At 45.9% G+C, this 20,587-nt stretch overlaps 1 protein-coding gene across 2 annotated transcripts in view; it reads left to right on the top strand.

Annotated features, from left to right (window-relative positions):
- LOC102946148 (aryl hydrocarbon receptor-like) overlaps positions 1 to 20,587 on the top strand; it is a 132,044-nt gene that overhangs the window by 98,335 nt on the left and 13,122 nt on the right. Inside the window, exons 4-9 of one of the 2 annotated variants that reach the window (XM_037912944.2) lie at positions 3,634 to 3,723; positions 8,821 to 8,944; positions 9,777 to 9,907; positions 14,250 to 14,452; positions 17,083 to 17,192; positions 19,445 to 19,586. In XM_037912944.2, the coding sequence (XP_037768872.1) occupies positions 3,634 to 3,723; positions 8,821 to 8,944; positions 9,777 to 9,907; positions 14,250 to 14,452; positions 17,083 to 17,192; positions 19,445 to 19,586 (800 nt within the window). The remainder of the gene's footprint in view (positions 1 to 3,633; positions 3,724 to 8,820; positions 8,945 to 9,776; positions 9,908 to 14,249; positions 14,453 to 17,082; positions 17,193 to 19,444; positions 19,587 to 20,587) is intronic. The other variant, XM_043525507.1, reaches the window with a different exon arrangement.

The raw sequence follows: 20,587 nt of genomic DNA, 5'->3' as shown, positions 1-20,587 counted from the left end.
TCCCTCTCAGATTCTGGAAGACACTTCAGATTCTTAAACCTTGGGTCAAGTGTTGTATCTATCCTTAGAAATCTAACATTGGTATCTTCTTTGCGTTTTGTCAAATCTGCTGTGAAAGTGTTCTTAAAATAAATATATGCTGGGTCATCATCCAAGACTGTTATAACATGAAATAGATGGCGGAATGTGAATAAAACAGAACAGGAGACATACAGTTCTTCCCCAAGGAGTTCAGTCACAAATTTAATTAACGCATTATTTTTTTAATGAGCATCATCAGCATGGAAGCATGTCCTCTGGAATGGTGGCCAAAGCATGAAGGGACATATGAATGTTTAGCAAATGTAAATGTAAACAAACTTGTTTGTCTTAGCAATCAGCTGAACAAGAAGTAGGACTAAGTGGACCTGTAGGCTCTAAAGTTTTACATTGTTTTGTTTTTGAGTGCAATTATGTAACCAAAAAAAATCTACATTTGTTACACTTTCACAATAAAGAGATTGCACTACAGTACTTGTATGAAGTGAATTGAAAAATATTATTTCTTCATCATTTTTACAGTGCAAATATTTGTAATAAAAAATAACAGTATAAAGTGAGCACTGTATATTTTCTATTCTGTGTTGTAATAGAAATCAATAAATTTGAAAATGTAGAAAAACATCAAAAAATATTTAACTTCAGTTGGTATTCTATTGTTTAACAGTGCGATTAATCGCGATTAATTTTTTGGAGTTAACTGTGATTAATTGACAGCCCTAGCTCACACTAATAATTTTTTTATGCTTCTATTTTGGGCCTTTGTCCCCCATTATATGCCATGTTTGGGCTTTAGGAGGTTGTGAGATCTCTGGGGAGAGAGAGAAAGAAGGGAGTAATTCTGCTATCAGTGCACTTAAGTCTATCTCTACTGCTGTCCACCTACAAGAGAGAGGAATATGAGCATCCTAATTGGAATATGTGAAATACAAGCTGAAAATATTCAGCTCTCTGATATTGTGCATTTGGAAAATTATTAATGGATTAATTAGTGAAGTTGCTGAAAACTTGGTTGCCACAAAATTGAAATTTCCCCCAGAAAACTTTGATTTTTGTTAATTTAAAAAAAAAAAAACCTGGCCCCAAATAAGTATTTCTTTATCTCAGATTGAGACATTCTAGCTTGTTGAGAACCAAATTGAAACACTTCATTTCAGGTCAGTTCAATATTAATCTGTGTCTGCTTGAGGTGTCCTGGTTGATTCACCCTGCACCCTGATGCACCTCTGGCTTAAAGTGCTCTGTGCCTCATGTACATACCAGGGCCACATTGTATCACGGGAGATCCCGTCCATATGGGAAAATGGGGAGAGTGAGGAACCTAAACTACAGCTCCCTTGAGGCACTGTGACAATTCAGGCATAGTTCAGTGTTGAACCAAGCTGAAATGAAATATTACTTCAACTCAGGAATGTCAAAATGTTTCACTTCAATCAGAAATGTCAAAACAAAACAACTTATTGTCTTGATTCAGGATGAAAACAGTCATTGAAACATCTGAATTTCCTGATGTTTGATCAGATCTAATTAGGATACAGTTAAGCAACTAGACAGAATAGGTTCATAAATGTGACAAAACACAGCAGAAGGCACTTTCTGTGTTTGCTAGGTCAGCACAGCTCTGCCAGCATTGGAAAGGCTTCAGCACTTGTATGTGTGAAAAGGCAGCTGCCCCTCACTGGCAGAAAAGGGATTAAAAGCAGCCCTAGGGAGGCTGCACTGGAGGCAGCCAATTAGAAAGGGGCTGAGAGGAGTAGCCAATCATAGCCCGGTAGGCTCATATAAGAAGGGCTGCAGGGCTGAGCAGAGTTAAGTAGCTGACTGGGGAGAAGTAGCTTGAGGGGAGAAGGCCAGGCTCCTAGCAGGAGGAAGGAGTGCCAGTACCTAAGACAAAGCAGTGCTGCAAGCAGAGACCAGGGGAGCTAGAGAGCTCCTGGCTGGCTGCTAGGGCCTGTAGGCTGAGGCCCGGAGGTAAGGGCAGAAGAGGGTGCAGGAGCCTCATGGGAAGCAGTCCTGGGACAATGGACTGCATTTGCCACTGTGGGAAGTGGCTGGACAGAGATTGCAGGTCCCTCAAAAGGGGGAAACACAGAGTGTGGCACAGCCAGAGGGCCGTGTCACTGAAAAGGATGCTGCAGTCCTGGGCGTGGCGCGGGTCCTGGAACGAAAGTGACAGCGATGAGGCACCACCAGAGAATAGCGCATTAGCGAACAGAGCTAATCTCCAGGACAGCCAGCAGGAGGCGCCTCAGTAGTGAGTCGCACGCTGTCACAGGCAGGATTTGTGCCTGCTCAGTAAATCTGGGAGAAAGGAAAACAATGCTTCATTTTGAAATACTGCTTTATTTGGCCTCCTGAAGACTATTCCAGACATTCTGTTTTCAGTTCTCTCCAAGAGTAGTCAGTTACCATATTACATGAAATTCACACTTTTCAGATCTCGGCTCTCAGATCACCACTACTTTGTTTTGTTTGTATCTGCTTGCTCAGTTTTGCTAATGATTCGCGATTCACAATCTGCCTCTTATACTGTCTCTGTAGAAAATGAAATCCCAGTCTCTCCTCTACCTCATTTGTAGTCAGTGAGGGGTGGCTCTGGGACTCAGAGCCCACCGTGACCTGACAATGGTTTTGCCTCAGGGACACCATTCTCCCCAAGGAGAATGCTGCAAAATCCAGACAGATTCAAATCAACCCCCAGGAAATAACTAACGTGAATCTAAAATCCCCCTGGTAGGGAGACCCCCTAGGCTGTTCCACCCCATTGCTGGTGCACCAGCAGTGGTCTATGAGGTCCTTATTTTATTAGCCATTCCTCTGTCACATGCAGAATGCCACCAGTGCGCCCCACGGAAAAGGACCTATTGCTGATATCATAGCAACAGGCAGCTGCCACAAGCTGGGAGCTCTGTGTAGGGTTGCCAGCTCCCCAGGATTGTCTGGGAGTCTCCAGGAATTAAAGATTATGTTATGTGATGAAATCTCCAGGAATGCGTCCAACCGAAGTTGGCAAACCTAGCTCTGTGTCATCGGAGCTAACCTCCATACAAAGATTCTTTGGCATGGAACGCCTTCCCCAAACTAGTCTACCCTCCTCCAGGCCCACTCCTACCAGGGTGCTCCAGTAAATGGCCAGCTAATAGGAGCCAGCCGGTGGCGAGCCTTGATTACCAATGTCACTAATATCTAGTTCATGTATAGTGTTAACAAGAGATCAAATCCTGCACCTTTCTGCATGTAGCTAATCTCCATAACCTTGTTTCCCTGTGGCTGACATTCCTTGTCCACCCGCCCTCTCAGATTTTCAGAAAACACCTCCTTCCCCCTTCCGATCATTTGGTCCTGACTATAAATCCTTATTTCCCTACGTCCCCAGCTGCAACCTTTCCTCGGGGTCTCTCACAGCTGTCTAAGCTGTCGTCCTACCCCCACTACTTTCTTATCCCCACCAGCAGCTGACCATCAGAAAGCTGACAGGGGAACCTGACCTCCAGACAGAATGAGATCTCTCCACTCACTTGGTTTCCATCCACATGCAGTGGTGTTGGGTTGGGAGCTGAGTTCTGGTGCTCACTCTGTCCCCCTCTCTCCTAGGCTCTTCATGGCTTTGTGCTGGTGGTGACGTCTGAAGGTTTGATATTTTATTCCTCGCACACGATTCAAGACTATCTTGGATTTCATCAGGTTAGTAGGATGTTCCATAACTTTTTAACGTGGTTTCTCTTTGGCCTGTGACTTTCTTTTTTGGTTTAGCTGGTAAAACATAGCCTCTAACCTGGGAAATAGCTGACAGCCAATTGACCCCAGTCTCCTCTGAAATGAGTGGATGAGATTTGACCAGATGTTTCTGCTCCTAAAAGTAATGTGACTCTTCAGGGCTGATTTCACAACCACATTCATGGCTCCCCTGATCCGAGGCCAGCAGAGGGAGGAGCAGAAAATTGCTCTTGGCGCTGGAAATAGAGCTGAGCTGATAAGCAGAGCCAAGCGAGAGACTTGAGCTCCCATCTGCAGAGCATGGGCCAAACTCCGCTCTGTTCCAGCGATGTAAGCGTGCAGTAACTCAGCTGATGCCAATGGAGTTACTTTGAATTTACACCCATATAGATGAAAGCAGAATTTAACTCTAGAGAGTCTGCCTGTTATCACTGCCCCTTTTAAGATCACTTAACATAGGGACTACAGAATTTAAAAAAGACAAATATCAGGGAGTGGGACCACAATACATGTATTCCTTTTCCCTCTCTGAATACAATCCCTTGTTACTTCCAGATGTGGAATGACTTTGCCACACTGAGGAAAGTCGACTAAGGAAGGAAAGACAAACATTACTGGTAGAAAAGACTCGTTTGTGGTCTCTTGCCACAACCCTGCACTGGGAACAGTGCTGGAGAGCTGGTCAAATAACAATGTTGAAAAATGTTTCTTTGGCTGAATGGAATCCTTCCCAGAAGCTGCAATTTCTTCTGATTTTTGCAACTGAAAAACATTTTCTGGTTGTCCACAACAGAATATCGAATTTTGATTGTTGAAAACCAAAAAAATTGTTGGTTTCAGGTTTTTCAGTGAAACTCTGAAACATTTTGCAAAAACTTTTGACGAAAAATGGAAAAACTTCTTATGTTCCCACAAAACATTTTGAAGAAAACAGAACAGCCCTACTGGGTCAGACCAAAGGTCCATCTAGCCCAGTATCCTGTCTTCCAACAGTGGCCAATGCCAAGTCCCCAGAGGGAATGAACAGAACAGGGAATCATCAAGTGATCCATCCCCTGTTGCCTGTTAGGGACACCATTCCTGCCCATCCTGGCTAATAGCATTGATGGACCTATTCTCCATGAACTTATCTAGTTCTTTTTTTGAACCCTGTTATAGTCTTGGCCTTCACAACATCCCCTGGCAAAGAGTTCCACAGACTGACTGACTGTGCGTTGTGTGAGGAAAAATTTCCTTTTCTTTGTTTTAACCCTGCTGCCTATTAATTTCATTTGGTGACCCCCAGTTCGTGTGTTATGAGAAGGAGGAAATAACACTTCCTTATTGACTTTCTCCACACCAGTCATTATTTTTTAGACCTCTATCATATGCCCCTTAGTCATCTCTTTCCAAGCTGAAAAGTCCCAGTCTTATTAATCTTTCCTCATATGGAAGCTGCTCCATACCCCTAATTATTTTTATTGCCCTTTTCTGAACCTTTTCCAATTCCAACATATCTTTTTTTGTGATGGCGCGACCACCTCTGCACACAGTATTCAAGATGTGGGCGTACCGTGGATTTATATAGAGGCAATGAACATTCTGTTCGCTTTTTTGAGTGCCACTGCACATTGAGTGGATGTTTTCAGAGAACTGTCCACAATGACTCCAAGATCTTTCTTGAGTGGTAACGGCTAATTTAGACCCCATCATTTTATATGGGTAGTTGGGATTATATTTTCCAATTTGCATTTATCAAAATTGAATTTCATCTGCCATTTTGTTGCCCAGTTTTGTGAGATACCTTTGTAGCTCTTTGCAGTCTGCTTTGGACTTAACTATCTTGAGTAGTTTTGTATCATCTGCAAATTTTGCCACCTCACTGTTTACCCCTTTTTCCAGTTAATTTATGTTGAATAGGACTGGTCCCAGTACAGACCCCTGGGGGACACCACTATTTACCTCTCTCCATTCTGAAAACTGACCATTTATTCCTACCCTTTGTTTCCTATCTTTTAATCAGTTACCAATCCATAAGAGAACCTTCCCTCATATTCCACGATAGCTTACTTTGCTTAAGAGCCTTTGGTGAGGGACCTTGTCAAAGGCTTTCTGAAAATCTAAGTACACTATATCCACTGGATTTCCCCTTGTCCACATACTTGTTGACCCCCTCAAAGAATTCTGGTAGATTGGTGGCATGATTTCCCTTTACAAAAACCATGTTGACTATTCCCCAACAAATCATGTTCATCTAGGTATCTCAAAATTTTGTTCTTTACTGTAGTTTCAACCAGTTTGCCTGGTACTGAAGTCAGGCTTACCAGCCTGTAATTGCAGGGATCGCCTCTGGAGCCCTTTTAAAAAAAAATTGGTGTCACATTAGCTATCCTCCAGTCATTTGGTACAGAAGCTGATTTAAATGGTAGGTTACAAACCACAGTTAGTAGCTCTGCAATTTCACATTTGAGTTCCTTCAGAACTCTTGGGTGAATGCCATCTGGTCCTGGTGACTTATTACTGTTTAGTTTATCACTTTGTTCCAAAACCTCCTCTAATGACACACCAATCTGGGACAGTTCCTCAGATTTGTCACCTAAAAAGAATGGCTCAGGTTTGGGAATCTCCCTCAAATCCTCAGCCATGAAGACCAATACAAAGAATTCACTTAGGAAACGAAACTAATTTCCTTTCCTATTCTGTCCCAGCCCAGCAGGCACTCCAGTCTGCCTAAGCGGGAGACTTTTTTTGTATTTTTCATGACATTTTAGTGGCCAAATACCATATTTCCTTGTTTTGCAGAGGAAGCCTTCATAAATGGCCCCCTTTTTGATAGTGTCATTCTCACCAATTTGCTTCTTCCGACTAAGCCACAGTCACCAGTTTTCACCCACATGTACGAAGACTCTGATCATTTATCAAGGCTTGGAAACAATTGACAGTTGCTTGCAGAAAGAGTTGGCCACCAAGTTTATTGTAACTTAATTGGTCTCCTCAAAGAATGATGGTTTCCCTGCAACTTTCACTGAGCAGAAATGAACTTCAGTGATCTTAATGTTAACAATTGTTTCCCTATAATTAGCCAGGATGGGCAGGGATGGTGTCCCTAGCCTCTGTTTGCCAGAAGCTGGGAATGAGCGGCAGGGGATGGGTCACTGGATGATGACCTGTTCTGTTCATTCCCTCTGGGGCACCTGACATTGGCCACTGTTGGAAGACAGAATACTGGAGTAGATTAACCCTTGACCTGACCCAGTATCGCCATTCTGATGATCTTATGTTCTTAAAGGTCTGACTGATTTGAAATATTTCCCCAGTGGTGACAGCCCCTCTTAAATGGGCACTTAAATGTGGAGGGCCAGATTTTCAAACAAGGCCAGATCACAACTGCATGTGTAAAATAAATGCAACTGCTTAACTAATTTGCATATTTAATAGCCTTAAGCACAGGATCAGATCATGTAATTGCACGTCCAACTCTCCTGCACTGGTCTTTGCCGTGCACAGATACCTGATGCGTGCATGCAATTGCAGTAACTGTGTGTGGAAAGTAGATATTGACTTGCCTGCCTTAACCTGTAGGGAAGTCAAATAAAGTACTTCACTCTTATATAGGGCTTTTCATTCTCTATATATCCCAAAGTAAGCATCATTAGCTCAATTTTGCAGATGGAGAAAATGAGCCAGAGGGGTGAAGTGATTTGCCCAAGGACACTCAGTAGCAAAGCCGGAATTAGAACTCGGGTCTCTTGACTCCCAGTCCTCAGCTGTATCCACCATGGCATAGTGTCTTGGCCTCTATTTTCTGACAGCATCTGCAATGTTTTCTTTATGAATTTCAAAAATAAGTAAGTTGACATCTATGAATAGCTCTGCATTATTGCAGGCAATAGAGCAGATTTAGTGCTGTTTTTCTCCTTTTGAAATGTTTTTTTTCTAATAGATTCAAAACTACTGGAATCAGGATAATCTAAGTACTGTACAGCATGTGCATAAATCAGCTGCTGAGGTGTCAAATTGCTTTAAGAATGTTTCTTCCAATATGCAGAACTTCCTTTCAGTTTATTATAATGTTTTTTTAAAATGAAATATAACCAGTACAAAGCTCCTAGCATTCTAAACCTTATTTATATTTCATAATTCAGAAGTTTTCATATTTTAAATGTGAAGATCTTGAGGATTAATTTAGTTGGCAAATTGCAGCAAATTATAGTGAATGACTGAGTGTCAAAGTGCCAGTGAGGGCAGTGTTTGTGATTTTTATTCTGATCTGCTCTTTGTAAATCATGTCTGTCTGTTCTACTGACTCATTCAGGGAAATGAGGTCAGATCTTTGTTGTGAAGTGTGACTTAATTACAGACCTTTTTTGGCTTTTGTTCTTATTGGAGCTACCCTATTGGTCATTGCTTGCTTTTTCTGCTTAAACATACTTCATCTTGCCAGCAAACACACTGCATATTAATTACAATGGGGTAGCTTGTGACTGCACACCTATGTAGTGAAGTCCAAAGCCACAATCTCACCCTTTAGGTAATGACCGGGTAAAGGCAGAATTAATCATGGTGATCTGTTTTGTTGGGATTCTTTGAGCAGATTGGGCTTGATTCTGCACCACTGACACTTGAATCAGTTTCTTCCACACTGACTCACTCTTATGCCCCAAATGGTCCCACTAAAGAAACCAGGACCTCTCCCATGGTGAGTAAGGGTGGCAGAATTGGGTCCATTGCATAGTTCTGGCTCCAACAGGTAGCTCCATTGCCTTTGCAGGGGCTGCTGTCTATGCCATGGAGGTGAGGGATGCAGGCCACCTTTACCCACCCTGGCTTGACCCAGCTCCCATCAGCAGAGTGTGCTCAGGCCTGGGATATGGAACCTTACTCCCCGGGGAGCCCCACTGATCTCAGAGGGGTGAGACTCTTTGCAGGCCCTGGCACTGCCCTTGGGAGTGAGGGTGATGAAATCTGGTCCACTGTGTGTGTGGCAGTTCCGATGGCGAGAGGCCAGGCTGTCCCCAGCTGTGCAGCAGCTGCAGGTGCCTGGGATAGACAGTTGGACTCACCTGTCACTCTGGTTCCTTCCAGACAGATGTCATGCACCAGAGCGTGTTTGAGCTGATCCACACCGAGGACCAACAGGAGTTCAGGCGCAACCTTCACTGGGCCCTTAACCCACCTCCCACTCCCGAGAGCAAACCATCGCCTGATGGTAGGTGCAGGAGACTAAAGAAAGGGAGGTGGCATAGAGCCTGCTAGGGGGCCGGCCAGTTCTGTTACCAGCCCAAAGACCACCGGGAAAGTCCTGCAACTCTTCACTGTTTCCATAAGATAGTTGCTTTAAAAATGCTGTTGTGTTCCTGTTAGTCCTGGGCAGATCCTGTCAAGAGGAGTTGGTCCTGGCCCTCAATGGGGGAGACAGATTGTCCACTAGACCTGCTGCCTACAGACACCACTCGGTTCAAGCCTCAGCTGCAGTAATGTGCAGAAACAACGAGGAGTCCTTGTGACACTTTAGAGACTAGCAAATTTATTTGGGCATAAGCTTTCGCGGGCTAAAACCCACTTCATCAGATGCATGGAGTGGAACATACAATAGGGAGGTATAAATACACAGCATATGAAAAGATGGGAGTTGCCTTACCAAGGCAGGTGCAGGTCTCTCAGATGGCAAATCCTTCATTGAGGCAGCTGTGAACTGAAACATTCTCTGTGCAGTGTCCAGCTTGTGCACTGAATAAGGCAGAGGTCCTATGTCAACGATAGAGAGAGATCTTGTAACTCAGGGCAGCACCCACAGCAGGCCATTGGAACTTTCCTGACTTTTGAGTGCTTCACTTTGAAACAGTCCTGTTCTTCATGTACATGCAGGTTTTTGTAGGGGGCGTTTAATTAGACAGAAGGAACCAAGTGTGTCCATCAAGAGGAGATTTTTTGCAATACCTTCAATAGATATAGCTGCTGATGCACGTTGTCACCTTGTTGGGAGTCTCCACACTTCCGTGTGTGTTAATTTGGGCTCTCCTTTATCCCACATCCTTTAGGTGAAACAAGTATCAGCTCCTCCATTATCACTTACAAGCCCAGCCAGCTGCCTCCCGAGAACTCCTCTTTCCTCGAAAGGAGCTTTGTGTGCCGATTCCGCTGCCTCCTGGATAATTCATCTGGGTTTGTGGTGAGTAAGAACCTGCATCAGCCTCTCCTCATTAGTGTGACATTAGTGCAGGACTGCTCCTTGAGTATTCTCACCCACACACACACACACCCATTGGTGGCAGAAGGGGTCCCGCACAGACCCTTAGCACAGCTCTGCCAGGGCAGAATTCTCCCTACCAGAACAAGGGGGCTGTTTCTATGACAGGCCTGTTTTTTCCTTGGAGCCTTCAGTCAATCCTTGACCATCTGGAACAAAGGCCTTCTCCACACCAGCCTTTGTTCTTCAGTCCCCCTTCCACTTCTAGCACATCTCGGCCAGTGGGAGCACTAGTCTAGACAGACCACTGGCATTTTGAGCACCTCATCCTCTAGAAGTGTTAGGAACATGGTCAGACAATGACCTCATACACACTAGCTCTTCCTCTGTGCTACCACCAATGGAGCTGCACTGGTGGTGGGACAATTTAAGAACAAGGCTAGTGTAGCAGCTAAAGTGACATACTTCCACGCCTAAATTCATTGGGGGCAGAATGTGGCCCCTGATCTATCAGGGCAAACCTGCTGAACACCAGTGGATCTCCATCTAATCACCCTGGGGGTCAGCAGCTTTTGGAATGGCCCTTATGGGGCACAGGCAGCAGCTCAAACCGGGACATCCAGTGAACAGCCCTGTCCTTGGCTGACCCCCGGATCTGGAGTGGAGGACGTAAACTGGCTCAACTTCCCCTTTGGCCCTGCTTCCCACCCACCCACCCCCCACACACACACACAAATAGTACATAGTGTGGTTCACCCACAGACCAGGGTCAGGACAATTGTCGCCTAAATTGAGGGGTTTGTCTGGATTCTGACAGGAGAATTTGCTTGTGTTAAACTTCAGTAAACAACAAAATGGCATTCAGTTTTTGCTGGCATTCTGGAATGGTGATTTTAAAAGTGACTTTCAAAATGGAAAACAAGGTCTGATGTTCCCCCAGTGCCTGCGTTCTCCAGGGCAGGACCCAGAAACGCGGCTTGGGAGCTCACTCAACCCTTAATGGAAGGAGCAGAGGGACAGACTCTTTAAGAACCATGCTTTTCTCCAATCTGTTTGCCAGACATCTGAGTTAAATATCTGTCACAAAAACAAAGATGCTTTAGAATCACTTCCAGGAAAATAAAGCTTTTTTTTTTCTTTCCCCTAGGCCTTATTACATCATAAAGCTTCTATCAAGTGCACAAACTCCATTACTGTTATGTTTTCAGATCACCTCTAAGCTTTTTAAGTGGTTGGTAGGAGATTTCCAAAAACAAGGACTTTGCACACACAAAAGCACCACTCGGGGTCAGTTCTGCATGAGGGTATGGCTCTAGGTGATACTGCCTGGCAGCGAAAGTATGAAGGTTGGTGAATGCCTCATGCAAAATGCTAAGAGGGCTGGTTGGCTCAGGGGACTGGTAATAGGTTGAGAAGCTTTTCACGGCTTGATCACCAATTCAAATGCAGCTGCTGTTGGTAGTGACCAAAAGTCATTCAGGCCTCATAGCTGTGTGATGTCTAAATGCACTTCACAATGTGGTTTCAGCCCGCAAGCAGGTGTGAAAAGTCACCCTCACAGCTTGTGGCTAAGTGGAAGCCAGAGACTGAATGGACATGGTAACTGCGCTATCCTCTTAACCCCTAGTGGCCTGAGACATATTAGTGAAAAGCTGGGTTAGCTTGTGCCATCTGCTCTGTGGAGAGTGGATGTCAAATACCAGTGTTAGTCCAGCACAGTTCACCAGCACTGGCTTCAGTTGCACTAATAATACTCAGAGCTCTGTTGGGGTGATAGTTGTATCGTGTGGGTGGTGCTTTTTCCTGGGGTTCCCTTACACCTATTCTCCCAGTATACCAGACTGCTGTGCCCAGGGGCATGTGCATGTGCACTATTCCTGAGCCTGGAATGGCTTTTTCCTCACCCAGCATGCAGTCCCTAATCCTTAGCAAGGTGCTTTGTAGAAAGGTTTGGATGCCTACTGTGTGAAAAGCAATCTGTTTGTTAAAGCCACCTTTGGAGCCAGCCCTGTGACGTTTACATTAGATGGCCTGGATTTTCAGCTACAGGAAGACATGGCTGAGGCCTTTATTTTAGAGCAGTATTTTCTGACCATGCAAGATCACCACAGCACGGGTCCCAAAGGACTGGCTTTAAGGATGTCGATGCTTTGGTTGGATGTGTGTGTTAGCCAGCCAGAGGGGGCACGTGTGAATGGGAGGAAGCACAGATAGGAAGCTGTGCGAACTTTATTCCTCAAAGAACAGACCACATGACTGCCAAGGAGACTAGCAACAGCACTGCAGGGACACACCAGATCCCATTGGCAGCCTGAAATGTTGCCAGACCAGGGCTCAGCTCGCACAGAACAGCCCAATAAGGGAAAGATGGGAGCAGTGAGGAGCATGGTTCTGCTCAGTAAAGTCAAGGTGGGCCTGACTCAAAGTCCATTGAAGGCAATGGAGGGTTTCTGATTTCCTCCAGTGGTCTTGGAATCAGGCCCTGTAAGAAAGTGACAGCAAATTTCTCCCTGTGTCTCTACAAAAGCCTGTCTGCTCATTCATTAGAAACAAAGCGATACAGGGGGACTAAAAAGAGATTTAAAAAACTCACCTCTTTTGGTGACTTTTCACTGCATTGTCTCACTTTCCTTTGCCCTCCTATTACAAGAAATCTAGCACACGCTTAGATTGGTGCTTTGGCCACATGGCTGTGCCTCATGGGCTGACTCCTAGGGTATCAGTTGTACAGCAGGAGTATTTGTCTGTATGATGATTTATTACTTTTAGCCATAAGGGAATATATGGGCATCAAGGCAAACCTATCAAATTTTAGTTTGATAACAAATCTGCTGCAGCACAAACACTGTCATTGCCAAGGAAGGCTAAAAAAAGAGCAAGAAGTGGGCAAAAGGAGACAAGGAGCTGAAATCGTACCTTTTTCTAAGGCTATGTCTACACTACAACTCAACACCCAGGGCTCATGGGTCTCAGGCTGCAGGACTATAAAGCTGCAGTATAAGCATTTGGCTCTGGGACCTGCTGGGTTTAGACACCGCTACACTCTGTGTATAATAGTTACTGTCCTTGGGGAACAGATGATGTTGCTTCGCAACTGCTTCTTGGGGATTACTTAACAAAATTAACTATTTGAGTGAAAGTTAGGACACAACAGAATCTGCTGTTTGAATGAAATTAACCAAGTATTTTAAACTGATGCCTCTAGGAGAAAAACGAAAATCACATGCACAGAGTCTGAGTAATTGCACGTGGTGCTGGTTTGGTTTTTATATTCAGAATTGATTTCATTTTAACAAGCACATTAAAATACAGGCTGCATTTTTTTTTAAAAAGAAAACCCTAATAGGTATTGGGGCACTACAGTAAAATCAAATGACTCAACAGAGTAAAAAACCATCATTTTTGTAAACAAAACGATTATTGAAATCCTACGTGTGGTTGAAGACGTTAAGTTACCAAAATGGAAGTGAGTGGTGACCCAGATTCCTGCTAGGCACTTTTCCCTCCAGCTGACAGGTGATGTCACTTCCTGTATTTATTTCCAGTAACTTTTCAAGGGCAATAAAATGTGCAGTCAGAGAACTAACTGAGGTCCATCCCTGCCTCTCAGACCTCTCAGAAACAGCCGAGCAGCATGGCTACTCCCTCTGGTTTTGCATTGGATGAACATTTGATAAAGGTGGGGTACGGATTGCTTTTGGGTGTTTGTTGGAGATGGGAGAACTGGAGTGTGTTAGCCACAATGCTGCAGGCAGCGGGAGGGGGGAAGGGAATTCGTAAGTCTTTCCTCTTTACTTCTCAGTTCCCAAATTGTAAGGTTTTGGGTGGGATGGGTTGTGTCCTGCCACCACTGAAACTGTCTCTACTGTAATTTTGTTTGTGAGCTCACATGAATAGAGATCACAAGAACAGGTCCTACCTATGTCCTGACCTTACAGCATGGGTCTAACCTGGTTTATGGCATTGTTGCCACAGGGTACAGCTACACTGCGATAAGACGGCCATAGCTGGCCTGGGTCAGCTGACTCAGGCTGCGGGGCTATTAAATTGCAGTGTAGACTTTCAGGGTCGTGAGGGAAGAGGGGTCCAGACTCAGTGCCAAGGGATTTTGTGCTCCAGCAGCACCTCTGAAAATCTCCTCTGAATAGCATACAGTCCCGATGATGCAGTGTTCATTGGCTTTTCTCTCCTTCCCCTAGGCTTGTCTTGTTCGTTTGCATTTACTTATTAACAAATGCTGTATTTGCTTTAAACAGGCCTTTCATTGCTGAAGTTAACAGCCCGATTCATGTTCTCGAAGTGACTCCTCTTTTTTCTTTTCAAGGCTTTAAACCTTCAGGGCAGGTTGAAATTTCTCCACGGCCAGAATAAAAGGTCTGAGGATGGGTCCCTGCTGCCGCCCCAGCTGGCTCTCTTTGCCATCTCCACTCCCTTGCAGCCCCCCTCCATCCTGGAGATCAGAACCAAAAACTTGATCTTCAGAACCAAGCACAAACTGGACTTCACCCCCTTGGCATGTGATGCCAAGTAAGTACAGAAGTTGGGACTAATGTTGGCATGTGCTGTTAAACAAGATTTTCCCCAAATACTCTTGTAAGCAAGACTCACGTTACATTCAGCATCTTTCTGTGGTGTTCCATGTTTGTGCAGCTCCTGGCACGGGGGGGTCCTGGTCCATGATGGGACCTCTGAGGAGCTACTGAAATAGAAATAAATTAATAATAATAATTAATTACTTAGGAAAGGTATATATTTGTTTTTTAAAATGTGGCTAATACAGCTAGTTGAAATATTTTTTTTTAACAAAAAGGGTTTTGGGGAGGAAAGTGACTTGGTTTTTTGCAAAAAATTGTTAGAATGTTTTTCTGGGGGCAGGGTACTCTTTATCAACCACATTGAAATTATCCAAATGGCTGTTGAAGATTTTCAGTTACTGGGAACACAATTTTTGGTAAATGAAAAGTATTGTTAACCAGGTCAGTAACATTTTTGATTAAACACAATTGGATGGGTGGAGAAATTAAAAAAATAGTTAAATAAAAAGGGAGGGAGGTCCATTTAGAATCCTTCAGCGTGGAAACATTTGCATTTTCAAAACCTTTCCAAAACTAGTAGTTCATTTTTCAGCTAACTGTAGTAGTCAATATCCTTGCTTATGGAAGTGAAAGATTGGTCCCATGGGTTAGAGTCAGGCACAGATAGCAAGTGGCTGGCTAGGCTTCTCTGCAGACTTCTGCCAGTGCACCCTAACCTGGACCTGCAGCACAAGTTCTTGAAGCAGGAATCAGCAGTTGTGTGAGGATTATGGCCCACATCCTCAAAGATATTTTCGTGTCTAGTGCTCATTGAAATCAGTGAGACGTAGGTGCCTAAATACACTTGAGGACATGTAGACAGGTAGTCTATGTGATTTGGCCCTTCGTCCACCCTGGCTTGAGATGAGACCTATCCCCCAATTTATGTCACTCGTGACTGAAGTACTAGCTGGATCAAAACTGTCCTGTGTCAGTGGTTCTGAACCAGGGGTCCACGTACCCCTGGGGGTATGCAGAAGTCTTCCAAGGAGTACATCAACTTATCTAGATATTTGCCTAGTTTTACAACAGGCAAAAGCACTAAAAAGCACTAGTGAAGTCAGTACAAACTAAATTTCATACAGGCAATGACTTGTTTATACTGCTCTACACACTGAAATGTAAGTACAATATTTATATTCCAATCAATTTATTTTACAATTATATGGTAAAAATGAGAAAGGACGCACTTTGTCAGGAACAGCATGCTGTGACACTTTTGTATTTTTATGTCTAATTTTGTAAGCAAGTAGTTTTTAAGAGAGGGGGTATGCAAGGTAAATCAGACTCCTGAAAGGGGTACAGTAGTCTGGAAAGGTTGAGAGCCACTGTCCTATGTAAATGCTACAGCCAGCCTTTGCTTCCATTGACAGTATTTGAACAGCCATTGGCATTCCAGGCCTCCTTAGCCTTGCTGTGTCTGTTTTGTTCCCGTTGTGCTACTCTTTAAAAGAAGAACATCCTGCTTCTGGTCTCTGCCCTGTCACACTCTTCACAGCCCAGAGGAGCTGTGTACTCTGTTAGCCTCTGGCCGCTCATAATTCAGATTTTTGTTTTAAATTAATCCGTGTGTGGGGAACCCTCCCTGGGCACAGGGACCATGCAAAGCCCTAATTTAAATGGTTAAATGCTGCATAGGCTTCCTGGGACCTTCTGCACGGGGGTGAATTCCAGCCAGTTTCCTGAAATCTTGCTCCTTTTTAGTCTGTTGGGATCCATTCCACCCTTTACAAAGCTTCCCACTTTAACGGTACTGCCCCAGGTAACACAGGTAGCTGAGGAGGCCTAGCGAGGCCTCTCTTTGGAGGGGTTCAGAGGGCAGGAGGGGGCTCAGGGTTGGGGCACGGGAGGGGGTTTGGGGTGCAGGCTCCAGGTGGCACTTACCTCAGGCGGCTCCTGGAAGTGGCAGCTTGTCCCCCCTCTGGATCCTAGGCAGAGGCACAGCGAGGTGGCTCTGTGCACTGCCCTGTCCACAGGCACTGCCCCTGCAGCTCCCATTGGTCACGGTTCCCGGGCAATGGGAGCTGTGGAGCCAGCACTTGGGGCGAGGGCAGCGTGCGGAGCCCCCTGGCCACCCCTGCTCATAGGAGCCAGAGAGGGGACATGCTGCTGCTGCCGGGAGTTGCGCGGAGTCAGGCAGGGAGCCTGCCTTAGCCCTGCTGTGCCACCGACCAGACTTTTAACAGCCCGGTCAGCAGTGCTGACCAGAAACACCAGGGTCTCTTTTCGACTGGGTGTTCCGGTCAAAAACCGGATGCCTAGTAACCCTGCTCTCTGCTCTGGCGCATGGGTGCGGTAGTACAGGGCAGGGCGCAGAGGAAAGCCATTCTTCACCCACCCGCTCCAGGGAGGGAGGGAGCAATGCTGCTATCTCCTGTGTGCCCAGATCCAGGGTCTGGGTGATCCTGTGAGGGGGGCTCTTACTGACCGCCTGCCCCGCGGATGAGGCGATGTCTCCATTGCAGAACTGTAAATAAGCTGGGAATGGAGTGTTGCTAGAAGCCTTTTCCCCTAGCAGCTGGATTGTTGAGGGCCAGGCCGCTGGCCTCTCTGTAATCGTGGTGCTCTGCTCTTCTACCCCAGGGGGAAGGTCGTGCTGGGCTATACGGAGGCAGAGCTGCGGGTGCGTGGTACCGGGTACCAGTTCATCCACGCCGCTGATATGCTGTACTGTGCTGAGAATCACGTCCGAAGTAAGACTGTTAAAAATCTGCAGGTTTGGATAGTTAATCTGAATGCAGTGTGAGTGACAGTCCAGAGACACAGCTGGAGGTGTCTTTGGAGGGAGATGGTAGAAAAGTGTCAGAGCCCTAGAAGGCTCCACAATGTTATCAAAAAGATCTGCTGTAGGCATTATTTGCGGGACGTTGTCTGGCCTATGTTATACTGGGGGGGTCAGAGTAGATGATGACAATGGTCCCTGGGCATGCTGACCTAGAACAAGCTGGCCAGGGTCAGCTGTCCAGCCAACAAGCCTCTGTCTGTGCTGTGTTGTGCATTATACAAAAGTCTGGCTCTGGTGTGCTGGAGGGACTCTGTCTAACTTAGCCAGAACTCCTGTCAGGGGCTCCACAGCAGCACATGCTCTGCCACCTGCAGACGCTGCCCCCTCCACCTGGCCCTTTCAGGGATCACCCTGGCAGCACCACAGCAAGTAACTCTCTTAGCCCTGTCCATCCCTCCTGCATCCCTGTGCAAGGCTGTAGGCACCCTGGCTGGCTAACCAGTCTTAAGGGCTTCAGGAGAACAGAAATTAGGTAGATTCCCCTTTAAATTCCATTCCTGACGCCAGCTGCTGTAGTCACATGGGAGCAATCTCCACGGGAGCACCACCTGCAAAGCCCTGTTACTCGGGCTTGGTACAGGCTGCTCAGAACATCCCCCAGAAAGAACTGGTGGGAGATAACATCCAGGAGTGCAGGCCATGTCTCTGCCTTCCCTTCTTGTAGAGGTTTTCAGCAAACCCTCCCTTTCAAACAGACTGCAAGGGGGGATGCACTGGGGCTACTGTGGTGCTGCAGTGCTGCCAAGGCTCTGGCGAACACGACTGCTGGGTTACTCTTTGACTCGTGGGGCAGGAGCCGAGGGGAGTGGTGCCTGGATCCTTCCTTGTCCCCTTGTGAATCGACACAGGGCTGGGCCCAGTGTGGCCCAGGAACTTCTCCATTGCACATGATGGGTTAGGGGTTTCTACAGATCATTCTCTGCCCATCAGCAGGACCTGACCCTGTGAGGTGCTCAGAAGGGCATTGAGGGTGCTTGGCACCTGCTCAGCCCTTTGTAGGGTAAGATCTGGCATGAGGAGCTCCAGCATATGCTGGTGCTCAGGGTTCACCCTCCCACATGGAGTGGAGAGCATCTCTATTTCCCCAGCCCAGTGGTGCTGGAACTCTAGGTCACAGCCAAATGTCCCACATCGGGAGGGCAACCAATACAACCTGGCTTTCGTAAAGGCATAAGCAATGCCTGATCATCCCTTCAGAAATGCATCATTCAGTAATTAGTGTTGGTGTTAAGGATTGTGAATCTGTTGGACAGATCATGGTTTTGCCTCCTGTTTGTCTGATTAGGAGCCTATGGGGCGATCCACAAACTGAATCGCAGCGAAGTTGGACACAATTGCTGCTTCAGGTTCCTGACCCTAAAGCCAGCTTGGTTCAGTTATTTCACCCAGCATCACTAAGTGACTTGAGCCCCTTTCAGTGGTCCTTTCTTGGTGCAACATGTCATGCTCACGCTACAGGTGATGGATCTCACCCAAAACACGTTGCATGTAACAGAAAGGGAGCCAAGTAAAAAACCCCACACACAGTTTAGCCGTAGAAAAAAAGGGGATTCTGTAAAAGCAGCCATACAGAGTTAATTGTTGTTTAAATGGCCTCATTAAACAAGACACAGTTAGTGTGACCCTTATCTGCCCCTGCTGTCAGGTCCCAGCCCCGCACACGTGGGCATTCTAATTTGGGTTGGGGGGAGGGGTAAAATTACCTCTGGGTCTTGTCTGACGTAACCTCTGAAATGGCTATCTTTTTTCTAACATGGCTTTTATAAAGAGCATGGGCCAGATCTTCAGCTGGTGTAAATCAGAAATGCCCATTTACTCCAGCAGAGGATCGGCCCTACTCCTTTACAGGGATAACTGTTCTGCCCCCCCTCCCTTCCTAGATAACTTAACACCACAGTGTCAGCAAATAAACGAACACATATGCAAATATTACTAGCATACGTGTCATGAATGAGAAAAATGAAGAATTGTCCTTGAGTGGCATTTGACCAGATTGGATGGGCACAGCTGGGACAGTCTGTATCGAAGGGCTCATGTGCTCCAGGGCGCTTCGGTCTTGCAGAAATCGCGGTACCTTGTGACACCAAGGCTCTGCATCCCTGGATCCATCTCTGCAGATCGGGTGTCGCTCACTGCATTGTCTTGGCATCTCTTTTCCAGTGATGAAAACGGGCGAGAGCGGCCTGACTGTGTTCCGTCTCCTGACAAAAGAAAATCGCTGGAAGTGGGTCCAGGCCAATGCTAGACTCGTCTACAAGAATGGCAAACCCGATTACATCATTGCCACGCAAAGGCCGCTTGTGTAAGTGCCGGAGTACAGGCCTGGAGTGGGTCTAACCTCTCCTGGGTTCCAGAGGCTGTCAGTCTCTTAGTTTCATTTAGTAAGGAAGCTCTGACAGTCAGAGTAGGGTAGGTCACTTGCTTCATCTTCCTAGTACGCTGTCTTGCTTGTTGCTTCTCTCAGAAGGAGCAGCATGGATCCCAACTGGGCACTGACTATAATGAAAACAATGTAATAATAATGCCTTGCTCTTATCTGCAAAAAGAAAAGGAGTACTTGTGGCACCTTAGAGACTAACCAATTTATTTGAGCATAAGCTTTCGTGAGCTACAGCTCACTTCATCGGATGCATACTGTGGAAAGTACAGAAGACATTTTATACACACAGTATGCATCCGATGAAGTGAGCTGTAGCTCACGAAAGCTTATGCTCAAATAAATTGGTTAGTTTCTAAGGTGCCACAAGTACTCCTTTTCTTTTTGCAAATACAGACTAACATGGCTGTTACTCTGAAACTTGCTCTTATCTAGCACTCTTCATCAGTAGATCTCAAAGTGCTTTACAAAAGGCACTATCATTATCTCCACTTTACAGATAGGGAAACCGAGGCATAGAGCAGTGAGGTGACTTGCCCAATGTCACCCAGCAGAACCAGGAATAGAAACCAGCTCTCCTAAATTCCAGTCCCGAGCATGAGCCACTAGGCCATGAAATATACAAATACTTTGAAACTCACCCATTGCTTGGGATGGCATCCAGGGACAAAAACCACTGTATTATTCTAAAGAATGAGAAAATATTCTGGGTTTGATTCTGATTTCACACCACCTTACATTGGTATACTGGCTAGAGTGGGGAGCTTGTGGTTTACTGCCGTGTTGGAGCAGAATCGGGCCATTGTAAGCCTGGGCTCTGAAATTCCACAGTCCCCTCTGGCCTTCGCTAGGGCTACCTCATCCCTTCTCTGGCCGCTTACTTATGGCAAGAGATGATCGCATACCCCTGCATCTTTCTCAACCCT

This window comes from Chelonia mydas, chromosome 11, assembly GCF_015237465.2.
Source record: "Chelonia mydas isolate rCheMyd1 chromosome 11, rCheMyd1.pri.v2, whole genome shotgun sequence".
In the NCBI taxonomy this organism is placed as follows: Eukaryota; Metazoa; Chordata; order Testudines; family Cheloniidae; genus Chelonia; species Chelonia mydas.
The sequence above is the reverse complement of the archived record's forward strand: the minus strand, read 5'-3'. Positions and strand labels throughout refer to the sequence as shown.